General features: G+C 36.9%; 1 protein-coding gene and 2 pseudogenes across 1 annotated transcript; 2 read left to right on the top strand and 1 right to left on the bottom strand.

The window, feature by feature from the left end:
- Positions 1-441: 441 nt before the first annotated feature.
- On the top strand, positions 442-10,350 carry LOC119536811 (annotated as a pseudogene).
- Positions 10,351-12,480: 2,130 nt separating this feature from the next.
- On the bottom strand, positions 12,481-14,298 carry LOC119536809 (annotated as a pseudogene).
- Positions 14,299-16,212: 1,914 nt separating this feature from the next.
- Positions 16,213-17,130, top strand: LOC119536808 (olfactory receptor 5L2-like). The gene has a single exon (XM_037839547.1). It carries the CDS (start codon positions 16,213-16,215, stop codon positions 17,128-17,130), a length of 918 nt encoding a protein of 305 aa, XP_037695475.1.
- The last annotated feature ends 1,669 nt before the right edge of the window (positions 17,131-18,799 follow it).

Below are 18,799 nucleotides of genomic sequence, written 5' to 3'. Positions count from 1 at the left end.
ATTGCAAAATTGTGGAAGATGAGTTTAAAGACTCTTAGAGGATACTGTAGTTGTGAATGTTTTTAATGACTTTGTGTGATCTGTGAACTAAACTGTGAGCCTTGTTCATCTGTATTCTACTAATTCTGAACTCATCCTAAACTTCAAAAAAGCAATGTCCTATAACTTTGTTGCCAAAATTGACTCTCCTGATTAATCTCATGTCTGTTTTTAAGAGAGAGCAAAAATTGAATTTTGGATCATACAACTGACAATGACTTTTAGTTTAGTTGTTTTTTTTTTTTTTTTAATTTCTTTTTCTGAACCCCAAACAAATTGGGGACATGGAAAAAGGGAAACTGCAGTACAGTGTCAGAGTTCATCCTCCTGGGATTATCAGATCTCCCTGAGCTGAGTGTCTTCCTCTCCCTGGTGTTCCTTCTCATCTGTGGAGTCACAGTGATGGGCAACCTGGGCATGATCACAGTGATCCAGGTCAGCTCTCAGCTTCACACCCCCATGTACTTTTTCCTTAACTGCTTGTCCTCTGGATTTCTGCTGCTCCACCACCATTGTGCCTAAGATGCAGCCAATATCTTAAGTAAAGACAAAGCTATTTCCTTCCTTGGTTGCATGTACAATTCTATTTATTTGTACTTATGCATTCACTGAAGTTTTCCTGCTGGCTGTGATGGCTTATGACTATCTTGTGACCATTTGCTATCCACTGCTTTACATGGTTATCATGTCCCAGAAGCTCTGTTTGGGACCTGATGTCTGTGTGCTATCTCTGTGGAGTAGTGTGTTCTCTGATTCACATATGCTTAGCTCTTGAGATCCCATCCTATAGATCAAATGTGATTAACCTCTTCTGCAATGTGTTCCCTGTCCTATCTTTTGCTTGCTCTGGTGTGTCTATGAATGAATTGGTTGTGTCAATGTGACACTTTCAATGAGATTGTCACCATAATGATCATCCTCACTTCCTATTTGCTTATTCTCTTCATCATCCTGAGGATGTGCTCTGCAGAGGGAAGGCATAAAGCCTTTTCCACCTATGCCTCCCACCTCACAGCCATCACTGTTTTCCATGGAACAATGCTTTTCATTTATTGCAGGTCCAGTTCTGACTACAGTCTGGAAAATGATAAAGTGGCTGTGTTGTTCCATACTGTAGTGATTCTTATGCTGAACCCCTTGATCTATAGCCTGAGGAACAAGGACATGAAAGTACCTCTCAGGAAAATTTGGGTTCCAAAATATCTTCTTAGAGAATGTTTCTTTTAACAAGACTCAAGTTTCCAAAGTGGAGGATGGTGGAGAGGTGTAGAGATAGATTGTAGTGTAGAGTTGAGGGAGCAATAAGTTGCTAGGTCATTATGAAGACCCTTTTTGTTTTGCATATTTTTGTGCCTTTTCAAGTTCCATCAATTGGATTAAGCATATTTCAAAATATTCATTCCAAACTTTGCTCTTCTTCAAACTGTTTTGTTTTAACTGAATATGGGAAATAGCCTGGCTAACACATTGACATTTAAACTGCTATAAAAATTTCATAAATCAAAAGAATAACTAATGAGAATGGAAACTATTATTCTTTTCAAAATTAAATTATTTTTCCACTACATATATATATATATATAATTGTTTGTATAACCATTATTATCACTAGCAGAATTTCTGAATCTTCTCCATTGACCTTTTACTTCTTGTCTTCCCAGTTACTCTGCAATCTAAGCATAGTGGATTAAATTCTTCCTGTAGCTCATAAGTGGACTTCCTAGTCTCTGCTCATGTTCTTTGCATGTGTCTTGCTTTCTGAATTGCTCTTTCTTCACCCTTTATCATCATGCCTAAACCACACTGCTCCACTCGGTCACAATTAATACACACCAGTTGATGATGTAATTGTACTTCCATTATGTTTCGTGTGAGTTTCTACATTACATTTCCATTTTTAAAGGAAGACTCTCTCTATCAATAATTACATGAGGAAAGTAAGAAGCTTGAGTTCATGAAAATATGGCTTGGGGTTTTGATCATTATTTTTTTCATTTGGTAAGTAATTTAAACTCTCCAAGCCTCAGTTTTCTGAAATTAAATACTGTATAATACTTCCAACCTCACAACTTTATATTGATGTTAAATTTTGACAACTTATTTGACATATGGGAGCTCACTCAGTAGTGGAGATACTTAGTTAATATAAATTCAACTTGTGTCTGAGGCCTGGGGTTATCTATCTTTTTCTCTTTCACTGCCATTAGCATACTGTTTGTTTTTTTTAATTTTTATTTCACTAAATGTATGAATGAATAAAATTGATGAGTAAATACTATGCATATCATACATAGTATATGAACTTAGAGCACTGTACTGACTTTCAAGAATTGTGAATTAGCTTAAAATTGTCCCACATTGTCATGAGTTTTATACCATTTAGGGCCCATTCAATAAATCAAATCCCTAGAGGCATTTAATACATGAAATTTTAGGTGCTATAAGGCTGAAAGAGCACAAAGGGAAACTATGTATTAATTTAAGGATTATTAACTGCAGAAAACAGCTGATGTAATTGTTACTGGGAGACCATAAGGAAGAAGTATTTTTACCAGAATCTCAGAGCTTGGAGGAAGCTCTGTGCTCAGCTGCTAAGTCATGAGGAAGGGGCCTGGCTACCAGGGTGTCTGAGCCTCTGAGGATGGGTTAGGCCTCAGCAGTCTTCAGACTTCTAGTGGCATATCCATCTGGACTTTTGAACATCCAAGTCTCCTGCTCTGACTTCTGAAGTCAGTAGTAAAATGAGAAGCTATGATTAGTCAGCACTTAGTGTCTATTTCTGCTGGATTCACCTAAAGAGTGACTTGGTAAACAGGAAGGAATCCCCTTTTCCTCTCCTCTCCACATATTTCCAACCCTCCCATTCTTCTTTCCCCCTCCACCTCCAGTTCCTCCACTTAGCAGAAACCAACAGGAAGACAGGTAGCAAAATGTATGGGGAATGTACTGTGCAGAGTCCTTGAAACCTCATCACAACACAAAGAATGTAAAGAAGGATGGAAATGAAACAAGGACAACAAAAACAACTTTTGAGGACTAGTAATGGGCAATACAAGAAGAGATAGTTTTTTCATCTTCTCATGTCTTTAGAGTGAATAAATCTCTCTAGACCTGAACTGTTAAGTAATCATCAACACTCTTCAGTCTGTACTTCATTATATTATATCAATACTTTCTAACATTTTTAAACTAAATGTGATGATGGGCTGATGGTGTTTGTCATGGTCACAACCGAGATTTGGTTAAGTGATGTTCTGTGATTCCATTTCAAACAGTAAATCTAATGATTTCCCCACAATTTCCATAGAAAAGCAGCCTTGTATGTTTTCTTGGTTGTCTATATTCATAGATACAAGGATGAATCTCTGTTGGGAAGTTTTATTCAAAGGGAATTTTGGTCATCAGTGGAATGCTCTCTTAGCAGTTGGTGACCTCAGTAATATGATAGAATTGATGTGATGACTCAGCATTAAGTAGGGGTGAGGGAGAGACATACATGACCAAACAACAGGGATGTAGCTGTCACTTTTAACTTTACTTTCTCATTTCATATCTACAGTCATATAAAACAATGTACTCAAAGTTCATGAATCACAAAAAATATATATAAAGACACATTCACTATAATAATATAGTGAATATTTTGGATAAAATAGGGCTTCAGAAAGCTTTCTAATGTACACAAATAGGTGTGAACCTGAAAATTAGGGACAGAGGAAAAAATAAAAGGGGAGAAATTTGTCAAAAGGAATCAAATTTTCCATGACATATTAAATTATTTTCCATGAAATTTCTGTTTAAGCACTTCCCCATAGTTCCACAGAGTATTAATATTTTGATAATTATTTGCAAGACATTTTATATTTTAATAACCCTTATTCCTAAGGAATCTATTTGAAAAATTATAACAATTTGGTATTTGTCATTTAACATTATGCATTATGAATCCTTCTTTTTGTGGTTTACTTTTTTATGAATTTATATTCATTTTTATACTATAAAGAATAGAAGCAGTATGAATGAATTGTGCTCTATTCTACATTCTCTCTTGATTTTGCAAGCTTTTTTTTTAATAGAAACCAAAAACTTAAACCTTAATGTCTTAAATTTATTCATTTATATTTGATTATTTTTTTCACTTAATGGAAATTTGTTGGCTCACAGGTTATTTTTTTTTTCTTTTCAGTTTTATTGAGATATATTCACATACCACAAAAACCATCCAAAGCATACATTCACTGGCTCATAGTATAATCACATAGTGTTGCATAAATCAGCAGCTAAATATTGAGTTGTCTATGACTCAGCAATTCCACTACTTGGTATATACCCAGAAGATCTGAAAGCAGGAACATCAACAGACATTTGCACATTGATGTTCATAGCAGCATTAGTCACAGTTGTCAAAAGATGGAAACAATCCAAGAGTCCGTCAACAGATAAAGGGGTAAACAAAATGTGGTACGTACCTATGATGGAATATTATGCAGCCATAAGAAGGAATGAAGTCCTTAAGCATGTGGCAACATGGATGAACACTGAGGACATAATGCTGAGTAAAAGGACAGATATTGTATGATTTCACTAAATGAACTAACTAGAACATATAAACTCAGAGTCTTAAAATTTAAATACAGGGTACCTAGAAATAGAATCTAGAGAAGGAGAACCAGTTACCTGATATTTACAATATTTAGTGGAATTGCTGGGTCATAGGGCAACTCTATATTTAGAACATTTTCATTGCTCCTGAACAGAAATAAGAATAAAAAATAAAACCTGAATCCTCCTATACCCCTTTACTCTTTATTATTGACCCATAGAATTGGTGTAGTACTTTTCTTACTGTTGAAAGAATATTAAAATATTACTGTTAATTGTAATCCATACTTTTTAATAGCTATGTTTTTCCATAAAACCTTTATTATTTTTTAATTTGCAGTAGTTCATGCAAGAACTTATTTATATTTGTAGTGTTAATCAGTGACATACATGACTTTAAACAAACACTTTCAAACAAATCAGCTACAATATGGCACTATTATTTATAATCACAACAATGAGCTACCATCACCTGTAATCATTCCCAATCATGTAAGTTCAACATTGTTAACAATTTTGCATATATTAGGTAACCACCTCCTCTTCTCTAGATTCTGTCCACCTCTAGGTACACTGTATTTTATATTTTAAGACTCTGAGTTTATATGTTCTAGTTACTTCATATTAGTGAAACCATACAATATCTGTCCTTTTGTGTCTGGTTTATTTTACTCAGCATTATGTCCTCAATGTGATTTTGGTTTGTATTAAACTGATACCTAATCAAGATGAACATCTTTCCATGTGCTTTTTGGCCATTTGTATTTCCTTTTTGGAAAAATGTCTATTCATATCTTGCCCATTTTATAATTGGGGTTTTGTCCTTTAGTTGTGAGCTGCAGGATTTCTTTATATATACTGGATATCAAACCCTTATCAGATGTATGGTTTCCAAATATTCCCTCCCATTGAGTTGGCTGCCACATCTTGACAAAGCCTTTTGACAAAGTCCTATGAAGCACAGATGTATTCAATTTCAATGAGTTCCCATTTATCTTTTTTTTTCTTTTTTCATCTCTTGAGCTTTTGGTTTAAGGTCTAAGAAGCTACCTCCTATCACTAGGTCTTGAAGATGTTTCCCTACATTTTATTCTAGGAGTTATATGTTATTGCTCTTATGTTTAGGCTTTTGATCCACGTTGAGTTAATTTTTGTATAGGGTGTGAGATAGGGGTCCTCTCATTCTTTTCATTATGGATATCCAATTTTCCCAACCACTTTCCTTAGGGAAGAATTTTTTTTTAATAAATTCAAACTTAAAGGTCAGTAGCAAAAATAATACAAACTCCATACACAGAACTCCATCATACCCCAACCCCCCTCCATCAATATACCCAGATCTACCAACTTTAATATATTGTCACTTTATCATTTCTTTCTTTCCATCCCTCCCTATCATCCATCATCTATTGCTCTGTCTTCTGAACATATGAGAGCTAGTTGCACACATCCTTGAACAAATAATATAATTCACATATACATTTCCTATGAACAAAATTATTTATGTAATCACATTGTGTAGTTAAGAAGTTCAAGAAATTTAACATTGGTATAAAGCTTACATTCCATATTTCATTCTTTTCTTATGTCCCAATTGTGTCCTTTTGAGCCTTTTCTACTCTGTTCTTAGATCTCATCCCAGATCATCTATGGAATTTAATGGTCAGATTTTGTGGTGCCATCCCTATTCCTCCATTATGGAAGCTCCTCCTTTCTGCCCTTTTGTATTCTGCCCTCCCCTGTGACTTAAGTCCTCCTGTTGGTCTCTGTGGACTTGGATCTCTGCATCTAGATATAGGTGGGAATCTGTCTCATTGCCATGAGAGATTTTATAGTCTTTGTCCCCATTGGGAGTTGGGAGGAATCCTGGCTGCTGTTTCACTTCCCAAGTTGTGTGGGATTGAGTGAAGGGGAGGGAGGAAGACAGGCTGTCCTGGCATGGAAGTTTCCTACCTGATATTTTTCTCTTTCTTTGATCAGTGTTTGTGTGAGCTTCTCAAATCTATACCTTCCTCCAGAGTTTTGTCCAAGTGAGAATTGTACATTTTTTTCCAATGAATATCAGGGGAGAGATTTTTCATTAGCTGTTTATGTCACCATGTTGATGATATTACCCACCCCTCTATTTGATTTTGTATATATTTGATGAATGAATGTGAACACAGTATTTGTCTAACCCCTTTTCCCAAATTGTATAGTAAATTTTACAGAGCTATTTGTTGAGAATACTTTCCTTTTCTATTGGTTTGGAATATATGATTGTTTGGAATCAATAATGAAATAGTCCATTTTGAAATAGTAATTACTTATATTTCTCCTCTATCTTGGCAAAGGATGATTACATTTTTGTGAAGGGAGAAACAAAATCCTCTTAATTCATATTCTGATGAAATGGAGAACCATACAGTTTAAATGCTCTGACCAATGTTTTAAAATTAGTGGATGACATAATAAAGACATTAATCTGGGGCTTCAACCACAGAGGCAAAAATATTTTTTGATATTTTTTTCTTCTCTAACTTTATTTTCCAAATTGCCCATGGTAGCTCCTGTAGCTGCTACGTAGAGTATAATTTATATCAGTATCACCAAAATTTTAAATTGAAAAAAAGAAAGCCTATCATCTATAGTATATGCCATAGTCATCTGATATACATCATTATTCATTTGAAATACATGGATCATAATATCTTATATAAATTCTTTTTGTCATTGAACTAATATTCAAATTCTACTTACTATCCAGAACTGTGTTACTTATTAATCACACTAGCAAAAAAAAAAAAAAAAATGTAAATCAACATTTTGTTTCCCATGATAATAAATTCTTGTTATTTTTGTCTACATTGAATTATTATTTCAAGTATCATTACTACTATTCAAAAACTTAATTATATTATAAATTTTGATTAAATTTTCAGAGAAACTTACAAAACATGATGGAAATGCCTCTATTAATGATATCAGTGAGACTGATTTATTTTGCCTTTATTTCAAGAAGTCAGGTTATCCATGGACAAATTTCTTATTGTCAGAATAATACAGGTTTCAGCATCCTTAAATTTGATCATATTGAAACAAAGATGAGAAAAGAACTTTGTTGCCTTTTTTTAATAGCAGTATACTCAATTTTTTAACATAATCCACATAATGTGTCAAAATGGTCATACACATTCACTATCAATAAATATTGTAATGATTAATTAATTATGAATATGCCCTTTATTCTTTTTTATTGAGGGCAAATCTGTCCATCTCTTTATCTTCAAATGAATTTTTTTGTGGTCATTTAGAAGCATTAACTCTCTTGGTTTCAAAGATGTTTAGTTTAAAAACAAGTCTTCGGTGAGATTTATTAAATGACAATTTAAAAAGCTTTTTAAAATTTCACTTGCTTGGGTCTTCTTTAGAAAATGCAAGCAAACTTCTGCCTTCAATTTAGGACACAGGAATATAGAAAGAATTTTGTTCCCACTCTTGTATAGTATGTAAAGCTGTTAATCATTAAATAACTGAGGACACTGGGCAAACAAACAATGCTAACATTGAATACCCAATAATAGCAACTACTTCTAGGAGAGGGAGAGGAATCTGGAGAGATAGCCTTTCTTAGGTACAGGTGCAAACAGAAGACCTAAAGTTTGGGGTGGATTAGACATTGTGAATCTTTGACAAACAAGAAAATGTCTTGGGGCATAACCTAAAAATTTACTGACACACTTTGACCTAAAAGTAATCTATATGAGACCAAAAAAGGAAACACTTAGGCATGATTTAAGCTGCCTTGATTGAAGAATTCAAAACTAAAGAAGGCCTCATGAAGATCAGTACATCCAAGTTATCCCTTTGATTTGGCCCACAGGTTTTTACTTATGGAGATTATCACCATTTATAGATTGGTGATAATTTATTTTGTAAATTTTGAGAGGGATGGTGGGAAGGATAACCAGAATATCTCCTCAGTGTTGGATGCATTCTCATTGTAGATCAGTTTTAGGAATGCATTATGTGATAGCTGAACATATGACAAGTGCTTTACAGGAAACGTCTTTTTGTTCATGTACATATTGAAAACACTCTGAGTACACCCAGGGATACACAGATATAAGTTGTAACACTGTGGAACAGATTCACATCATAAATAGGCACATACCTAGAACAGATACATGCAATGGTCTCATTTAATGACTGCCTGCACTGAGGATTCATTAGGGAAAAGGCCCCCCCAGCAGTGACTCCAGGCCATAGGATTGGGAAAACCAAAAGCAGCATGATGATTTGACTTCTGCTTTGGCCAAGTTACACCTCTGTGTGCCTCAGTCAGCTCTGATAGGTGGGTAAACAAAGAACTGATATCTTGTTCATATATTATGATGATTAAACTACTTAATATTGTATAATATTTAAGACTTTTGGGTGGGATTATAAGAAGAGTAAATGAGTGTATACTTGTGTAATAGTTAGGAAAGATTCTAGAACATAAGTGCTCAGTTGTGTCAGCTATAATTTCTGACCAGTAGACTCACTGTCTTTCTGGTATTAGTAGGCACTCTGGTGTGGCTTTAGATCCTATAGGTTGCATGAAGATATGAGATTTTTTTTTTTTTTTTGTATAGGTCCTGTTTATTGCATAACTAACAGCCACGAATTCCAAAATGATTTCACAATGCTCAAAGGGTTGTACAATAATTACAGGAATAGAATGTATAACAAAAATGAAAAATAAATACAGAATGAGTGATATGGACAAAGCACATTTGAATAAAAAGCATATTTCATTTTTCCTATACAGCATATTTTTCTTTTGTTATAACAAGGGTTACCTTCAACCAGAACAAGGAAAGAAATAAAATTATATTACTAGAAAGCTCACAGATTCTGTTGAGGTCAAAAACATGCTAGTTTCACTCTTGGTTCTGCAATTTAAATCACTTAAGGAATTGTATAACAGCTCCTGAGTTCTGCGTTTATAGTCCCAATTTTATAAAATGCTGTATTTGATCTTTGGGCCCAATCCATTGTTCTTTGGCAAATAAGAACTATTTGCATTTCTGAGGCAGATGATTTCAGAACCTCAGGGGTAAAACTGTTACCTTCTTTTCAGCAAGTGCCAGTTTCATAAAGTGCACTTCTGTCCTATTAGCCTGGGTGTGGGGCAGTGTATTTGAGAGCAAAGGATAAAAAATGGCATTACAGAACACAGGCATTACTAGTGCAAGGCTATGGAATTCTTGAGCAAAAGATGGACAGAACTCCCATTTAGACAAGATGCAATTTGCTAACAGGACAACAGAACCTCTGATGCAGGTGAAGGAAGTGTACAGGGCTCTTAACGAGGATGTGCAGCCCCTCCTGTCACTGGACGCCACTCCACCTGGGAGCTTCATTTCAGTTTTGCCACTACGGGTTACAGAGCAAACTCTTTGTGGTATTCTCATAATTAGAAATGTTTTGCTGGTCCCCGTGTTCCTTGGCTTTTTCTAGGGGGATAACAACAACATCCTGTGTCATGGGCCCTTTCATGTTCAAGTGAAGACACCACTTCACCTATTACAGACAACTCATCGTCTCTCAGAAGCCCCCACAGGAGCCCATCCTCCCTGGAAGGCCAAGGGCACCAACTCAGGAATGCCACTGGGCCTTTCCCAAGGACCCTGGGAGACCCAGCAGGAGGGACAGGTGTTTGCAAGAAAGAGGAGAGACAGCTAACTACACAAAGCTCACAAAAAAGGCTATCAAATGGTGCTTGAACATAAGGTAGAGGACGCCTTCTAGAATGCAGTTACAACTGCAGCTTCACCTGAGCATCCACCAATACCATGGCACTTAGGGTTGTGCGGACTAACAAGTGGGATGAGCCTTTTGCAGATTGGAATTTTTTCCCCCATGCTACTGGCAGCACAGTAACATCTGACAAAAGATGTCCACAAACCAGAACTTCATAAACCAAACACACACCATCATGGTGCTCTTTCCATGACCACATACGGTCAAGCTAAAAAGTTGTTTATGAATCAAACATTTCTGTGAAAATAGGGCCAATTTAGTATGTATTTAGACAACTTGTACTTTGATTACTCTGACTTCTTCACATGTGTGAAAACCTACTATATACAGCTAAAAAGATGAACAGCAACTTAACCCATTATAGGTGGCTACATTACAGGGAAGGTGCAGAGGCTAAACCAGGTGTGATCAGGCCAGGCCCTCAGGCAGCAGAGTCACAGCTATGGCAAAGGTTTACAAGCTGGTGACCCAGAGGCCACCACTCACCCATATGTGTGTCCAGTTACAATGTTTGTCTTAGTTGCCATTTAAAAATAGAGATATGACACATGAAGCATCCAGATTTCTGGGGTCCCTTGAAAAACCAAGGCTCTGGCAACTCTGGCCAAACTTTCCCTCATGGCAATGTGGCTGGAGCTAGGGAGCTGCTGCCCCTAGCAGGTAGGCCAGGGCTCCCCAGCACTCTCCCCCACCCCCACATTTTGCACCTGGCTGCCTTCACCCCTCCACACTCCCTGCACTACTGCTTGCCCCCCTCTGGTCTAGGTCAGCACCTTAACCACACCCATTCAAGACTGATGCAGTAAGCAGGGAAAAGAATATGTTTTAACATTCACAAGAGAGGTCTTCTTAGTAATTTAAAAAGCACTCTCAGCATGGTCCAGAACTTAAACCTATATTCTTTTTGGAGCTTTGGAATAGAATAGCTGGTAGTCAGCTAGAGCATACTTCCTAAGGAATTTCTAAAAATTGATGTCTAATTTTTAAGTACCAGTGAGCTGATGAAGGAGACACTAACTCAGATGACTGTATAAATCTTACTGTCTAACAAGCCTTTATAGGTGATGTAAAATGGGAAGCAGGTCATATGAGAAAGCTTTATGTGGTTAAAGGAATAGCTGTGTTTTGGATGAAAAGTGCAATACAATCTCAGGGAGTAATTATTTCTTTTCCCCATAGTTCATGGCAGTGTTATCTGAATGGATGGTATGAAATTAGCTCGGGCTTGTTAGACTGATGCCCCTCTTTGCTGTGTGTTTGGGATAAAATTTCTGGCTTATGGTGGTAATGCAGAGCACTTGACCGAGTGTGATACTGTGGGTGGTCTCCTACCCTGAACATGGTCAAAAGAGACACCAGGTTAAGGACAAATACTTCATCTGACTCCATGGAGACTTCAGGGTGATAGTTAAAAATAAAGAAAAAAAAGATCAAGATTAAAAATTTAAATAAAAGAGCGTTTAACAGAGCAATTTATAGGGCATATAATAGAGCAATTCATTGTTTCCTTCCAAGATTATAACATTATTTTTAGAAAGTGGCAAGGTCCTTTCTCTACATAATGCTTAGAGATACCCCAAATGTAAGAGATTTTGCAGTAGGGTGGAAAATTCTCTTATTGAACAACACTTGGTAGGGAACAGATAATGTTGACTTTTGTTTTAATCCAACTCTTTCAAGAAAATATTTTACTGCAAAATCTTATAGTTTTAACTAAAGGCAGAGAGGTTTAAGAGGCAAAAAAGCACTAAGAAACAAAACAATGAAGCTTTGCTTTTGGATGTACATGACCATTAACTCAAAAATCACTGACAGGACAACAGGAAACCAGAAACGAAACCAGCAAACAGGCACAAAATAAGGCAAGTGGATTAAATCAATAATTGACAATTTGTTAGAAAAAAATGCAAAAGTAATACTGAGCTTTCTTTTTAAAAGTTTCAAACTGTGATTAAATGTTTGTTTTGGTAAAAATCTGAAAAGTTCCGTGTCTAAATTTGAAAAGGGACTTCAAGAAGTCTAGAAAAAATGGAAGGGACGATTCTTGGCTATTCAGTTGCTCTCTTTGGTGGTGATGGTGACCAGCTGTTTGGCAGCCTTGGCGATGTCGTACGCACACTGGACGACCTGCTGCGTGACCAGCTGAATGTCCGTGGGGGAGCTGAGCCCCCCGGGAGGGCCTTCTTACACTCTGGAGGCGAGAGGCGCTGGAGCTCAGTAAACGCAGGGAAGTCCGCACCGTGTCAGACTTGGGTTTTTGGGGGAAGACTGCTGCCATTTCCGTAACAGCTACGTGTGTCGTCTCTGAGCAGGGAATGTAACTGTCATGTTCATTTTCTTGGGCTGCTCTTAAGAGCTCCTGTATATTTTTGGTTATCTGTTCAGTCTTCCGGGTGACGTCTTCGGTGCTGGGGAGGGTGGGGCTTGGGGCGGCGTGGGGTTCTGCTGTATCTGGTACGGAGCCGTCACCTTGCCACACCATACTCCTCTGCTTGACCCCGTGTCATCTGGTTCCGTGTCATTGGGAGTGTTGTCTCAGTCACTTTCAGGTGTGCAGTTCTGCTTCTCCAATCTGGATGCGTGCATGGGGAAAGGCTGGAGTCTTGTCCTGCTCGCTTCAGGGTGGTTCGCTTCTCCCATTGGGAGATACGGTTTCTGACCTGATCCGGTCTCGTACATGGACATAGGCCTACTGCCTCGGGCAGACAGACATCATTTGAAAAAAGAGTGGTTGGAAGTGTCTGTGCACTCAGAACCAGTTTGCACTTGATATATATTGGTTGTGGCCTGTTTCCTGAGGTTTGAATTTTCACTCTGGAGTGTTTGAAGCTTTTTCTGCATAATTCTCAGCTCATCACTCAAGTTATTATTCACCTTCATTAGCTGTTGTATCTTGGCCTGAGAAGCCGCTAGTGCATTTTTGACCTCCATAAATTCCTGTACAGTGACTGGTCCATCTAATAAATCTGAATCTAGGCTGTTCTGCCTGTTTGCCTTGCTTGCAGTGGTGTCCAAGTCTGTGTCTTCATCAGATGCCGTACTGTCATAGTCTGGCTGGTCATTGTCTTGACTCTTAATACTGTGCTGGTTATTGATTGTTTTCAGAATGAGCTCCACATTGTCTTTTGAACAAGAGAGAGGACTGCCCTGCTGTCTCCTCTTGGCATCACTGAGAATGTCAATAACCAGGGTGGCAAAGTCATGGGCATTAAACCGAGCTAATTTCTGTCTGCCCTGGTTTCATGTTGACGAGTCCTTGGGATTGACTGGAAGGAAGGGAATGATGGTTGTCTTGGTTACGAGGGTGCTGTGGTTTTGAGTGGCAAGCCAGACTGCATCAGTCTCTCGCCTGTCAACTTCATCTTACACATCCATGGCAAGCTCTTCAAACAAATGATTACTTAGAGAATGACGTTTCTTCTTGGCAGCTTTTGCCAATTCAGACAAATCCAGGCTCCTGTCTGCCATTTGAGGTATTATAAACTGCTGTCCATTTTTGTGATCAGGTTTCCTGCCACAGAGATAAAAGGCTAGTCTGTCAGTCAGCTCATGCTATATTTCTACCAGGCATTCTACCACCTCATGGTGCCCTCCTTGCCTGGCATAATTGACAGGAGTTTTCCTGGTGAGATCTTGTGTGCCTGGGTCTACTCCAGATACTGACAATAATTCAACCTGTAAAATTTGCCCTGCTTTGGAGGCAACATGGAGCGGGGTGTTTCCTTTTTCAAGGTGAAAGAAGTTGGCCTGTGCTCCTAAAATTTTGTCATACTATAAGAAAGGGAAAGTTCATAAGAAATATTCATGTGATTTCAGAATGAGAATATGAGCTGTGTCTCACATACACATTACCAGAATGTAGAACTCCATAATGCTCCAAGAAATTTGTTAGGAGTAATTGGTGGCTTAAATAATTGTTTCCCAAGTTAGGATTAAGAAAAAAAATTCCTGATGATATGCCATTAGAGATTAATTGTTTGCATCTTGTACCCTCCATAGAGTTAGATTTATTTATAATTTTTTTTACTTTTTAGTTCCATAGGGAATAATTATTATTTTGATAATTTAAGTTACCCGGTTCCCAGGAGCTTAATTATGGTATAAAATCTTAACTCTATTATGTGCACATCCTGAAATCTTCAGGACCAGGGAGGAAATGTCTATCTTTCAGTTTTGTTAGCTGAAACTAGATTCAAGTTACTTGAAAATGGAAATGAATTTATTTTCTGAGCAAAAATAATTCTAAATGTAGTTCTAATTCAGTTCTTCTAATTGGAGAATTTTTTTAACAGAACTTATATTCAGGTAGACTTATGGCATGAAATAGTTCTTTTGGCATTAAGAGATGGTTGATGGGAAATTTGTACAATTTCAACTGAATACCAAACATTAGATAACATCTATTAGAGTGAGAGTATGAGAAAGAATACAGACTACACAAAAAGACTAAACAAAATGGTGTATCTTTTTTCCTTATTCTTTCACTTTTTCTAACCCTTTCCTCCTTCTTTCACACCAATTTCCTTCATGGAATCTAGTAAAAGTGACCATGGAGATGCTCCTTAAATGTCATCTTAATTCTGAACATTGAAGTAATATGTCCATGAGCTGGCTTTGGGAAGTCAGGGACTTGTGATCTATCTGTGCTTGAGAAAGGAAATATATATTTTTTGAACTTTCTATTGCATTTACCACAACCTGGTTTCCTACTACAGGCATAGAAAATTTGGGAGAGTAGTTTCCTTGTTCATATTCCTCTTTTATCTCTGGGGCTGGCAAATAATTCACATATTTTTGATTAAGTAGAGAAGAAAACCCAAGCCAGCACCACTCTTTGTTCCCATTTCTTTAAATTTAGTCCAAGATATGGAAACAAACAAACAAAAAAATCCAGGTTGCATGACTTGTGGTCCAGCCTCTCTTTGCTCAATTTTCATTGCACACGTGTGAAGTTGTAGATGAGGCACACTGAAATCTGCATTCCTAGCTTAGTGCAGCCAATGAAAGTCACAACAAATAGGGCTGAGGAGGAAAAAGGGTTTATTTAAGCTGGCAGAGGGATGGGGAACTGTCCTTCCCAAATCAACCTCCCTGAAGAGATTTTTCAGTTGTCTTCTTTACATGTCAGAGACAAAGAGAGATAAGCATCTTAGTTAACAGGTAATAGAGGTCTGGAGAACTTTAGTAGTTTTTTTTATCCCAGCTATTTCCTACTTCCTTTAGGATTTACATCTTCTGTGACACTTGGGAAAAGTGCCTCCAAGCTTGCTTACAGCTTTTAAGATTACATTTTAAAACTTACTGTTATAAAGTCAGGTAGGTACTCCTTCTGCAATCTAGGATCTCACACTCCCTAAAAATGGGATTGCAGAGAACCTTACCTGGGCAAATCTATGTTACTGATAGAATGAACTGAAACAAACTGCATATTATTTATTATCATGATAGGTGTAGCACTGATTAGAAAGGGATTATTAAGTTTATCAGGAAACAAGTGTCAATTTCCTTGTGACTATAAAGCATGTCATTGAATCTATTTCATATCCATTAAACCACCTAACACAGTAGAACAAACAAATTCAATTTTATTGTTGTAATAAGTATGGAATCCCATATAAGGGTTTTCTTGATGCTATAATTATTTTTGATCAGTGGGGTCCACTTAGGTATTTCACATTTGGAACAACTTGAAAATTTTGCTTTTCTTATAATGCATAAAAATGGGGTCCAATATCAGTATTAACATTTCTCTGAAATTAATATAAAATCTCCTTTTCTCTGTTAATGTTTTCTTGGGAGATAGGCCTGGGCATGATCACAGTGATCCAGGTCAGCTCTCAGCTTCACACCCCCATGTACTTTTTCCTTAGCCATTTGTCCTTTGTGGATTTCTGCTACTCCACCATCATTGTGCCTAAGATGCTGGCCAATATCTTAAGCAAGGACAAAGCTATTTCCTTCCTGGGTTGCATGATACAATTCTATTTATTTTGTACTTATGCAGTCACTGAGTTCTCACTGCTGGCCATGATGGCCTATGACCACTTTGTGGTCATCTGCTACCCTCTGCTCTACATGGTTATCATGTCCCAGAAGCTCTGTATGGGACTGGTGTCTACCTGCTATCTCTGTAGATCAGTGTGTTCTCTAATTCACATGTGTTTAGCTCTTGAGATCCCATCCTACAGATCAAATGTGGTTAACCACTTCTGCAATTTACCCCCTCTCTTATCTCTTGCTTGCTCTGATGTGTCTATGAATGAACTGGTGGTGTACACTGTGACCATTTTCAATGAGATCATCACCATCATAATCATCCTCACCTCCTATTTGTTTATCCTCATCACCATCCTGAGGATGCGGTCTGCAGAGGGAAGGTGCAAAGCCTTTTCCACCTGTGCCTCCCACCTCACAGTCATCATTGTCTTCCATGGAACAATCCTTTTCTTTTATTGCAGACCCAGTTCTGAGTATGGTTTAGAAACTGATAAAGTGGCCATGATGTTTTATACTGTAATGATTCCAATGCTGAATCCCCTGATCTATAGTCTGAGAAACAAGGATGTGAATGCAGCTCTCAGGAAAATGTGGGATATAAATTACTCTTTCAGGAACCAATTCGTTAGCTGGACTCAACTCAGGGTTTCAAATGGAATCTTTAAGGAGGAGCTTGTATTTGGATGTATTGGGATGAAACGGTAAAGAGAGGTAGATTTTAAGAGTAAGTTTCTATGTATCCTTCTTTATTGTTCACTTGCCTTGATCCTTATTTTAAAATATCCAGGGATGGACAGAGCATAATTCAAACACAGCTGCCAGCTTTAATGCTCTTTTCCTTTCTTATGTTATTTAAGTCTCAATGTTTGAAGTCTAAGCAATACCAATTTTAACGAAGTGCAATGAGGAAGATGTGTCTGTACTACAACATTTATATATATATATCTATATACACATACATATATATATATATATATATATGTCCCTTCTTATTAAACTGAATTCATATTCTTCCAGGAAATAAGGATGCATTTACTTCATATTGTTTACCTTTTCTGGAAAACTATGGGCTGAGTTTACCATAAGTTTATGTGTATTTGTGATTATTAACTTTATAGTTATATTTTGGTTATCTTCTTTTTTTACAACCTTTTCTGCTGCAAGGTGCATTATGGATAAATCTTAAAATTTTTCATATCTAAAATGGAGATAATATGCTAATTATCAAAAGTTATCATGAAGAATAAATAAATATTAAATGTAAATTAATAGGGCTACATATAGTATATTCTAATTGTTTAAGTAATTATCTGATATTGTTACTATTGTTTTTACCTTTACTTTTTGCTCTGTATGACACTTTGTTTCTTCATTACCTGAATAAATCATGTATTTGGGTATCCAGAATCTATAGCACTTTTCATTAGGGCTTCAGGGGCATACAGTATCTCTTTAGTGTAGATAACTATCTGTCTCTTTCTCCTTCAGAGATATTGGTGTCATTACCATAAAGACTCATTATTATGCTGTTAACAAAAAAGGCAGTCTGCATTGGATTCTGCTTCACAAAAAGCTTTGAAATATCAGGTTTCACATCTGTCCTAGTGTCACTTCACATGTAATGCCTCCACCTTCCTGAGTATAATGAACCCATATCATACTGAGTGCTACTCAAAGGATAGGTTCATTTTTGTTTTCCTTAATTTTATTTTATTTACAGTATGTATCTGTATATATATATGTGTGTGTGAGTGTGTTTATATTCCAATCACAATCACCCTATTACTTACAAATTATATGGGACAATATGCATTTTCAGTTTCCTTTTGAATAGAATCTCAGTTTTCATGGAGGGACCCACATCTCTCCCATTCTCAGTAGGGCTCTGTGTCTGCACTGACTCTGACTCTGAGTTTGGGCACAAATCAACTGCTGTCACCAAGAGTCATGGTGATTGGTATCTGGTGGCCACTCAATGAAGCTAATGAGCCAAATGCGGGCTTTTGTTGGAAGTATTGAAAAGAAGAGCTTCTTTATGCTGAGGCAATTCCTCTAGGTAGATTAAAGCAAAACTCATTATACCTCTCTTTGTCAAGATGAGGAGAGAGTCTGCATGAGAATTAAGACATCAAAGAGCAAAAGTGCTAAAAGCTTTTAAAAGAAAAGTACATGAAGTTATATTTTGTGCACATTTGGTGTGCTGGTTTAAATCTATTTTGTACCCCACAAAAGCCATAATGTTTTAATCCAGTCTTGTGGAGGCAGACCTATTATGACTGAGATCTTTTGATTATGTTATTTCCATGGAGATGTGACCCACCCAAGGGTGACAGCTTTTTATTAATTTCCTTTTTGTGATATATAACATATACAT

This window comes from Choloepus didactylus, chromosome 6 (assembly GCF_015220235.1).
Source record: "Choloepus didactylus isolate mChoDid1 chromosome 6, mChoDid1.pri, whole genome shotgun sequence".
Lineage (NCBI taxonomy): Eukaryota > Metazoa > Chordata > Mammalia > Pilosa > Megalonychidae > Choloepus > Choloepus didactylus.
Note: the sequence above shows the minus strand (reverse complement) of the source record. Positions and strands in the feature narration are given on the sequence as shown.

What these genes read in the sequence shown, in the direction of transcription:
- LOC119536808 (XM_037839547.1), top strand. Translation starts at nt 16,213, where the DNA reads ATGTTTTCTTGGGAGATAGGCCTGGGCATGATCACAGTGATCCAGGTC.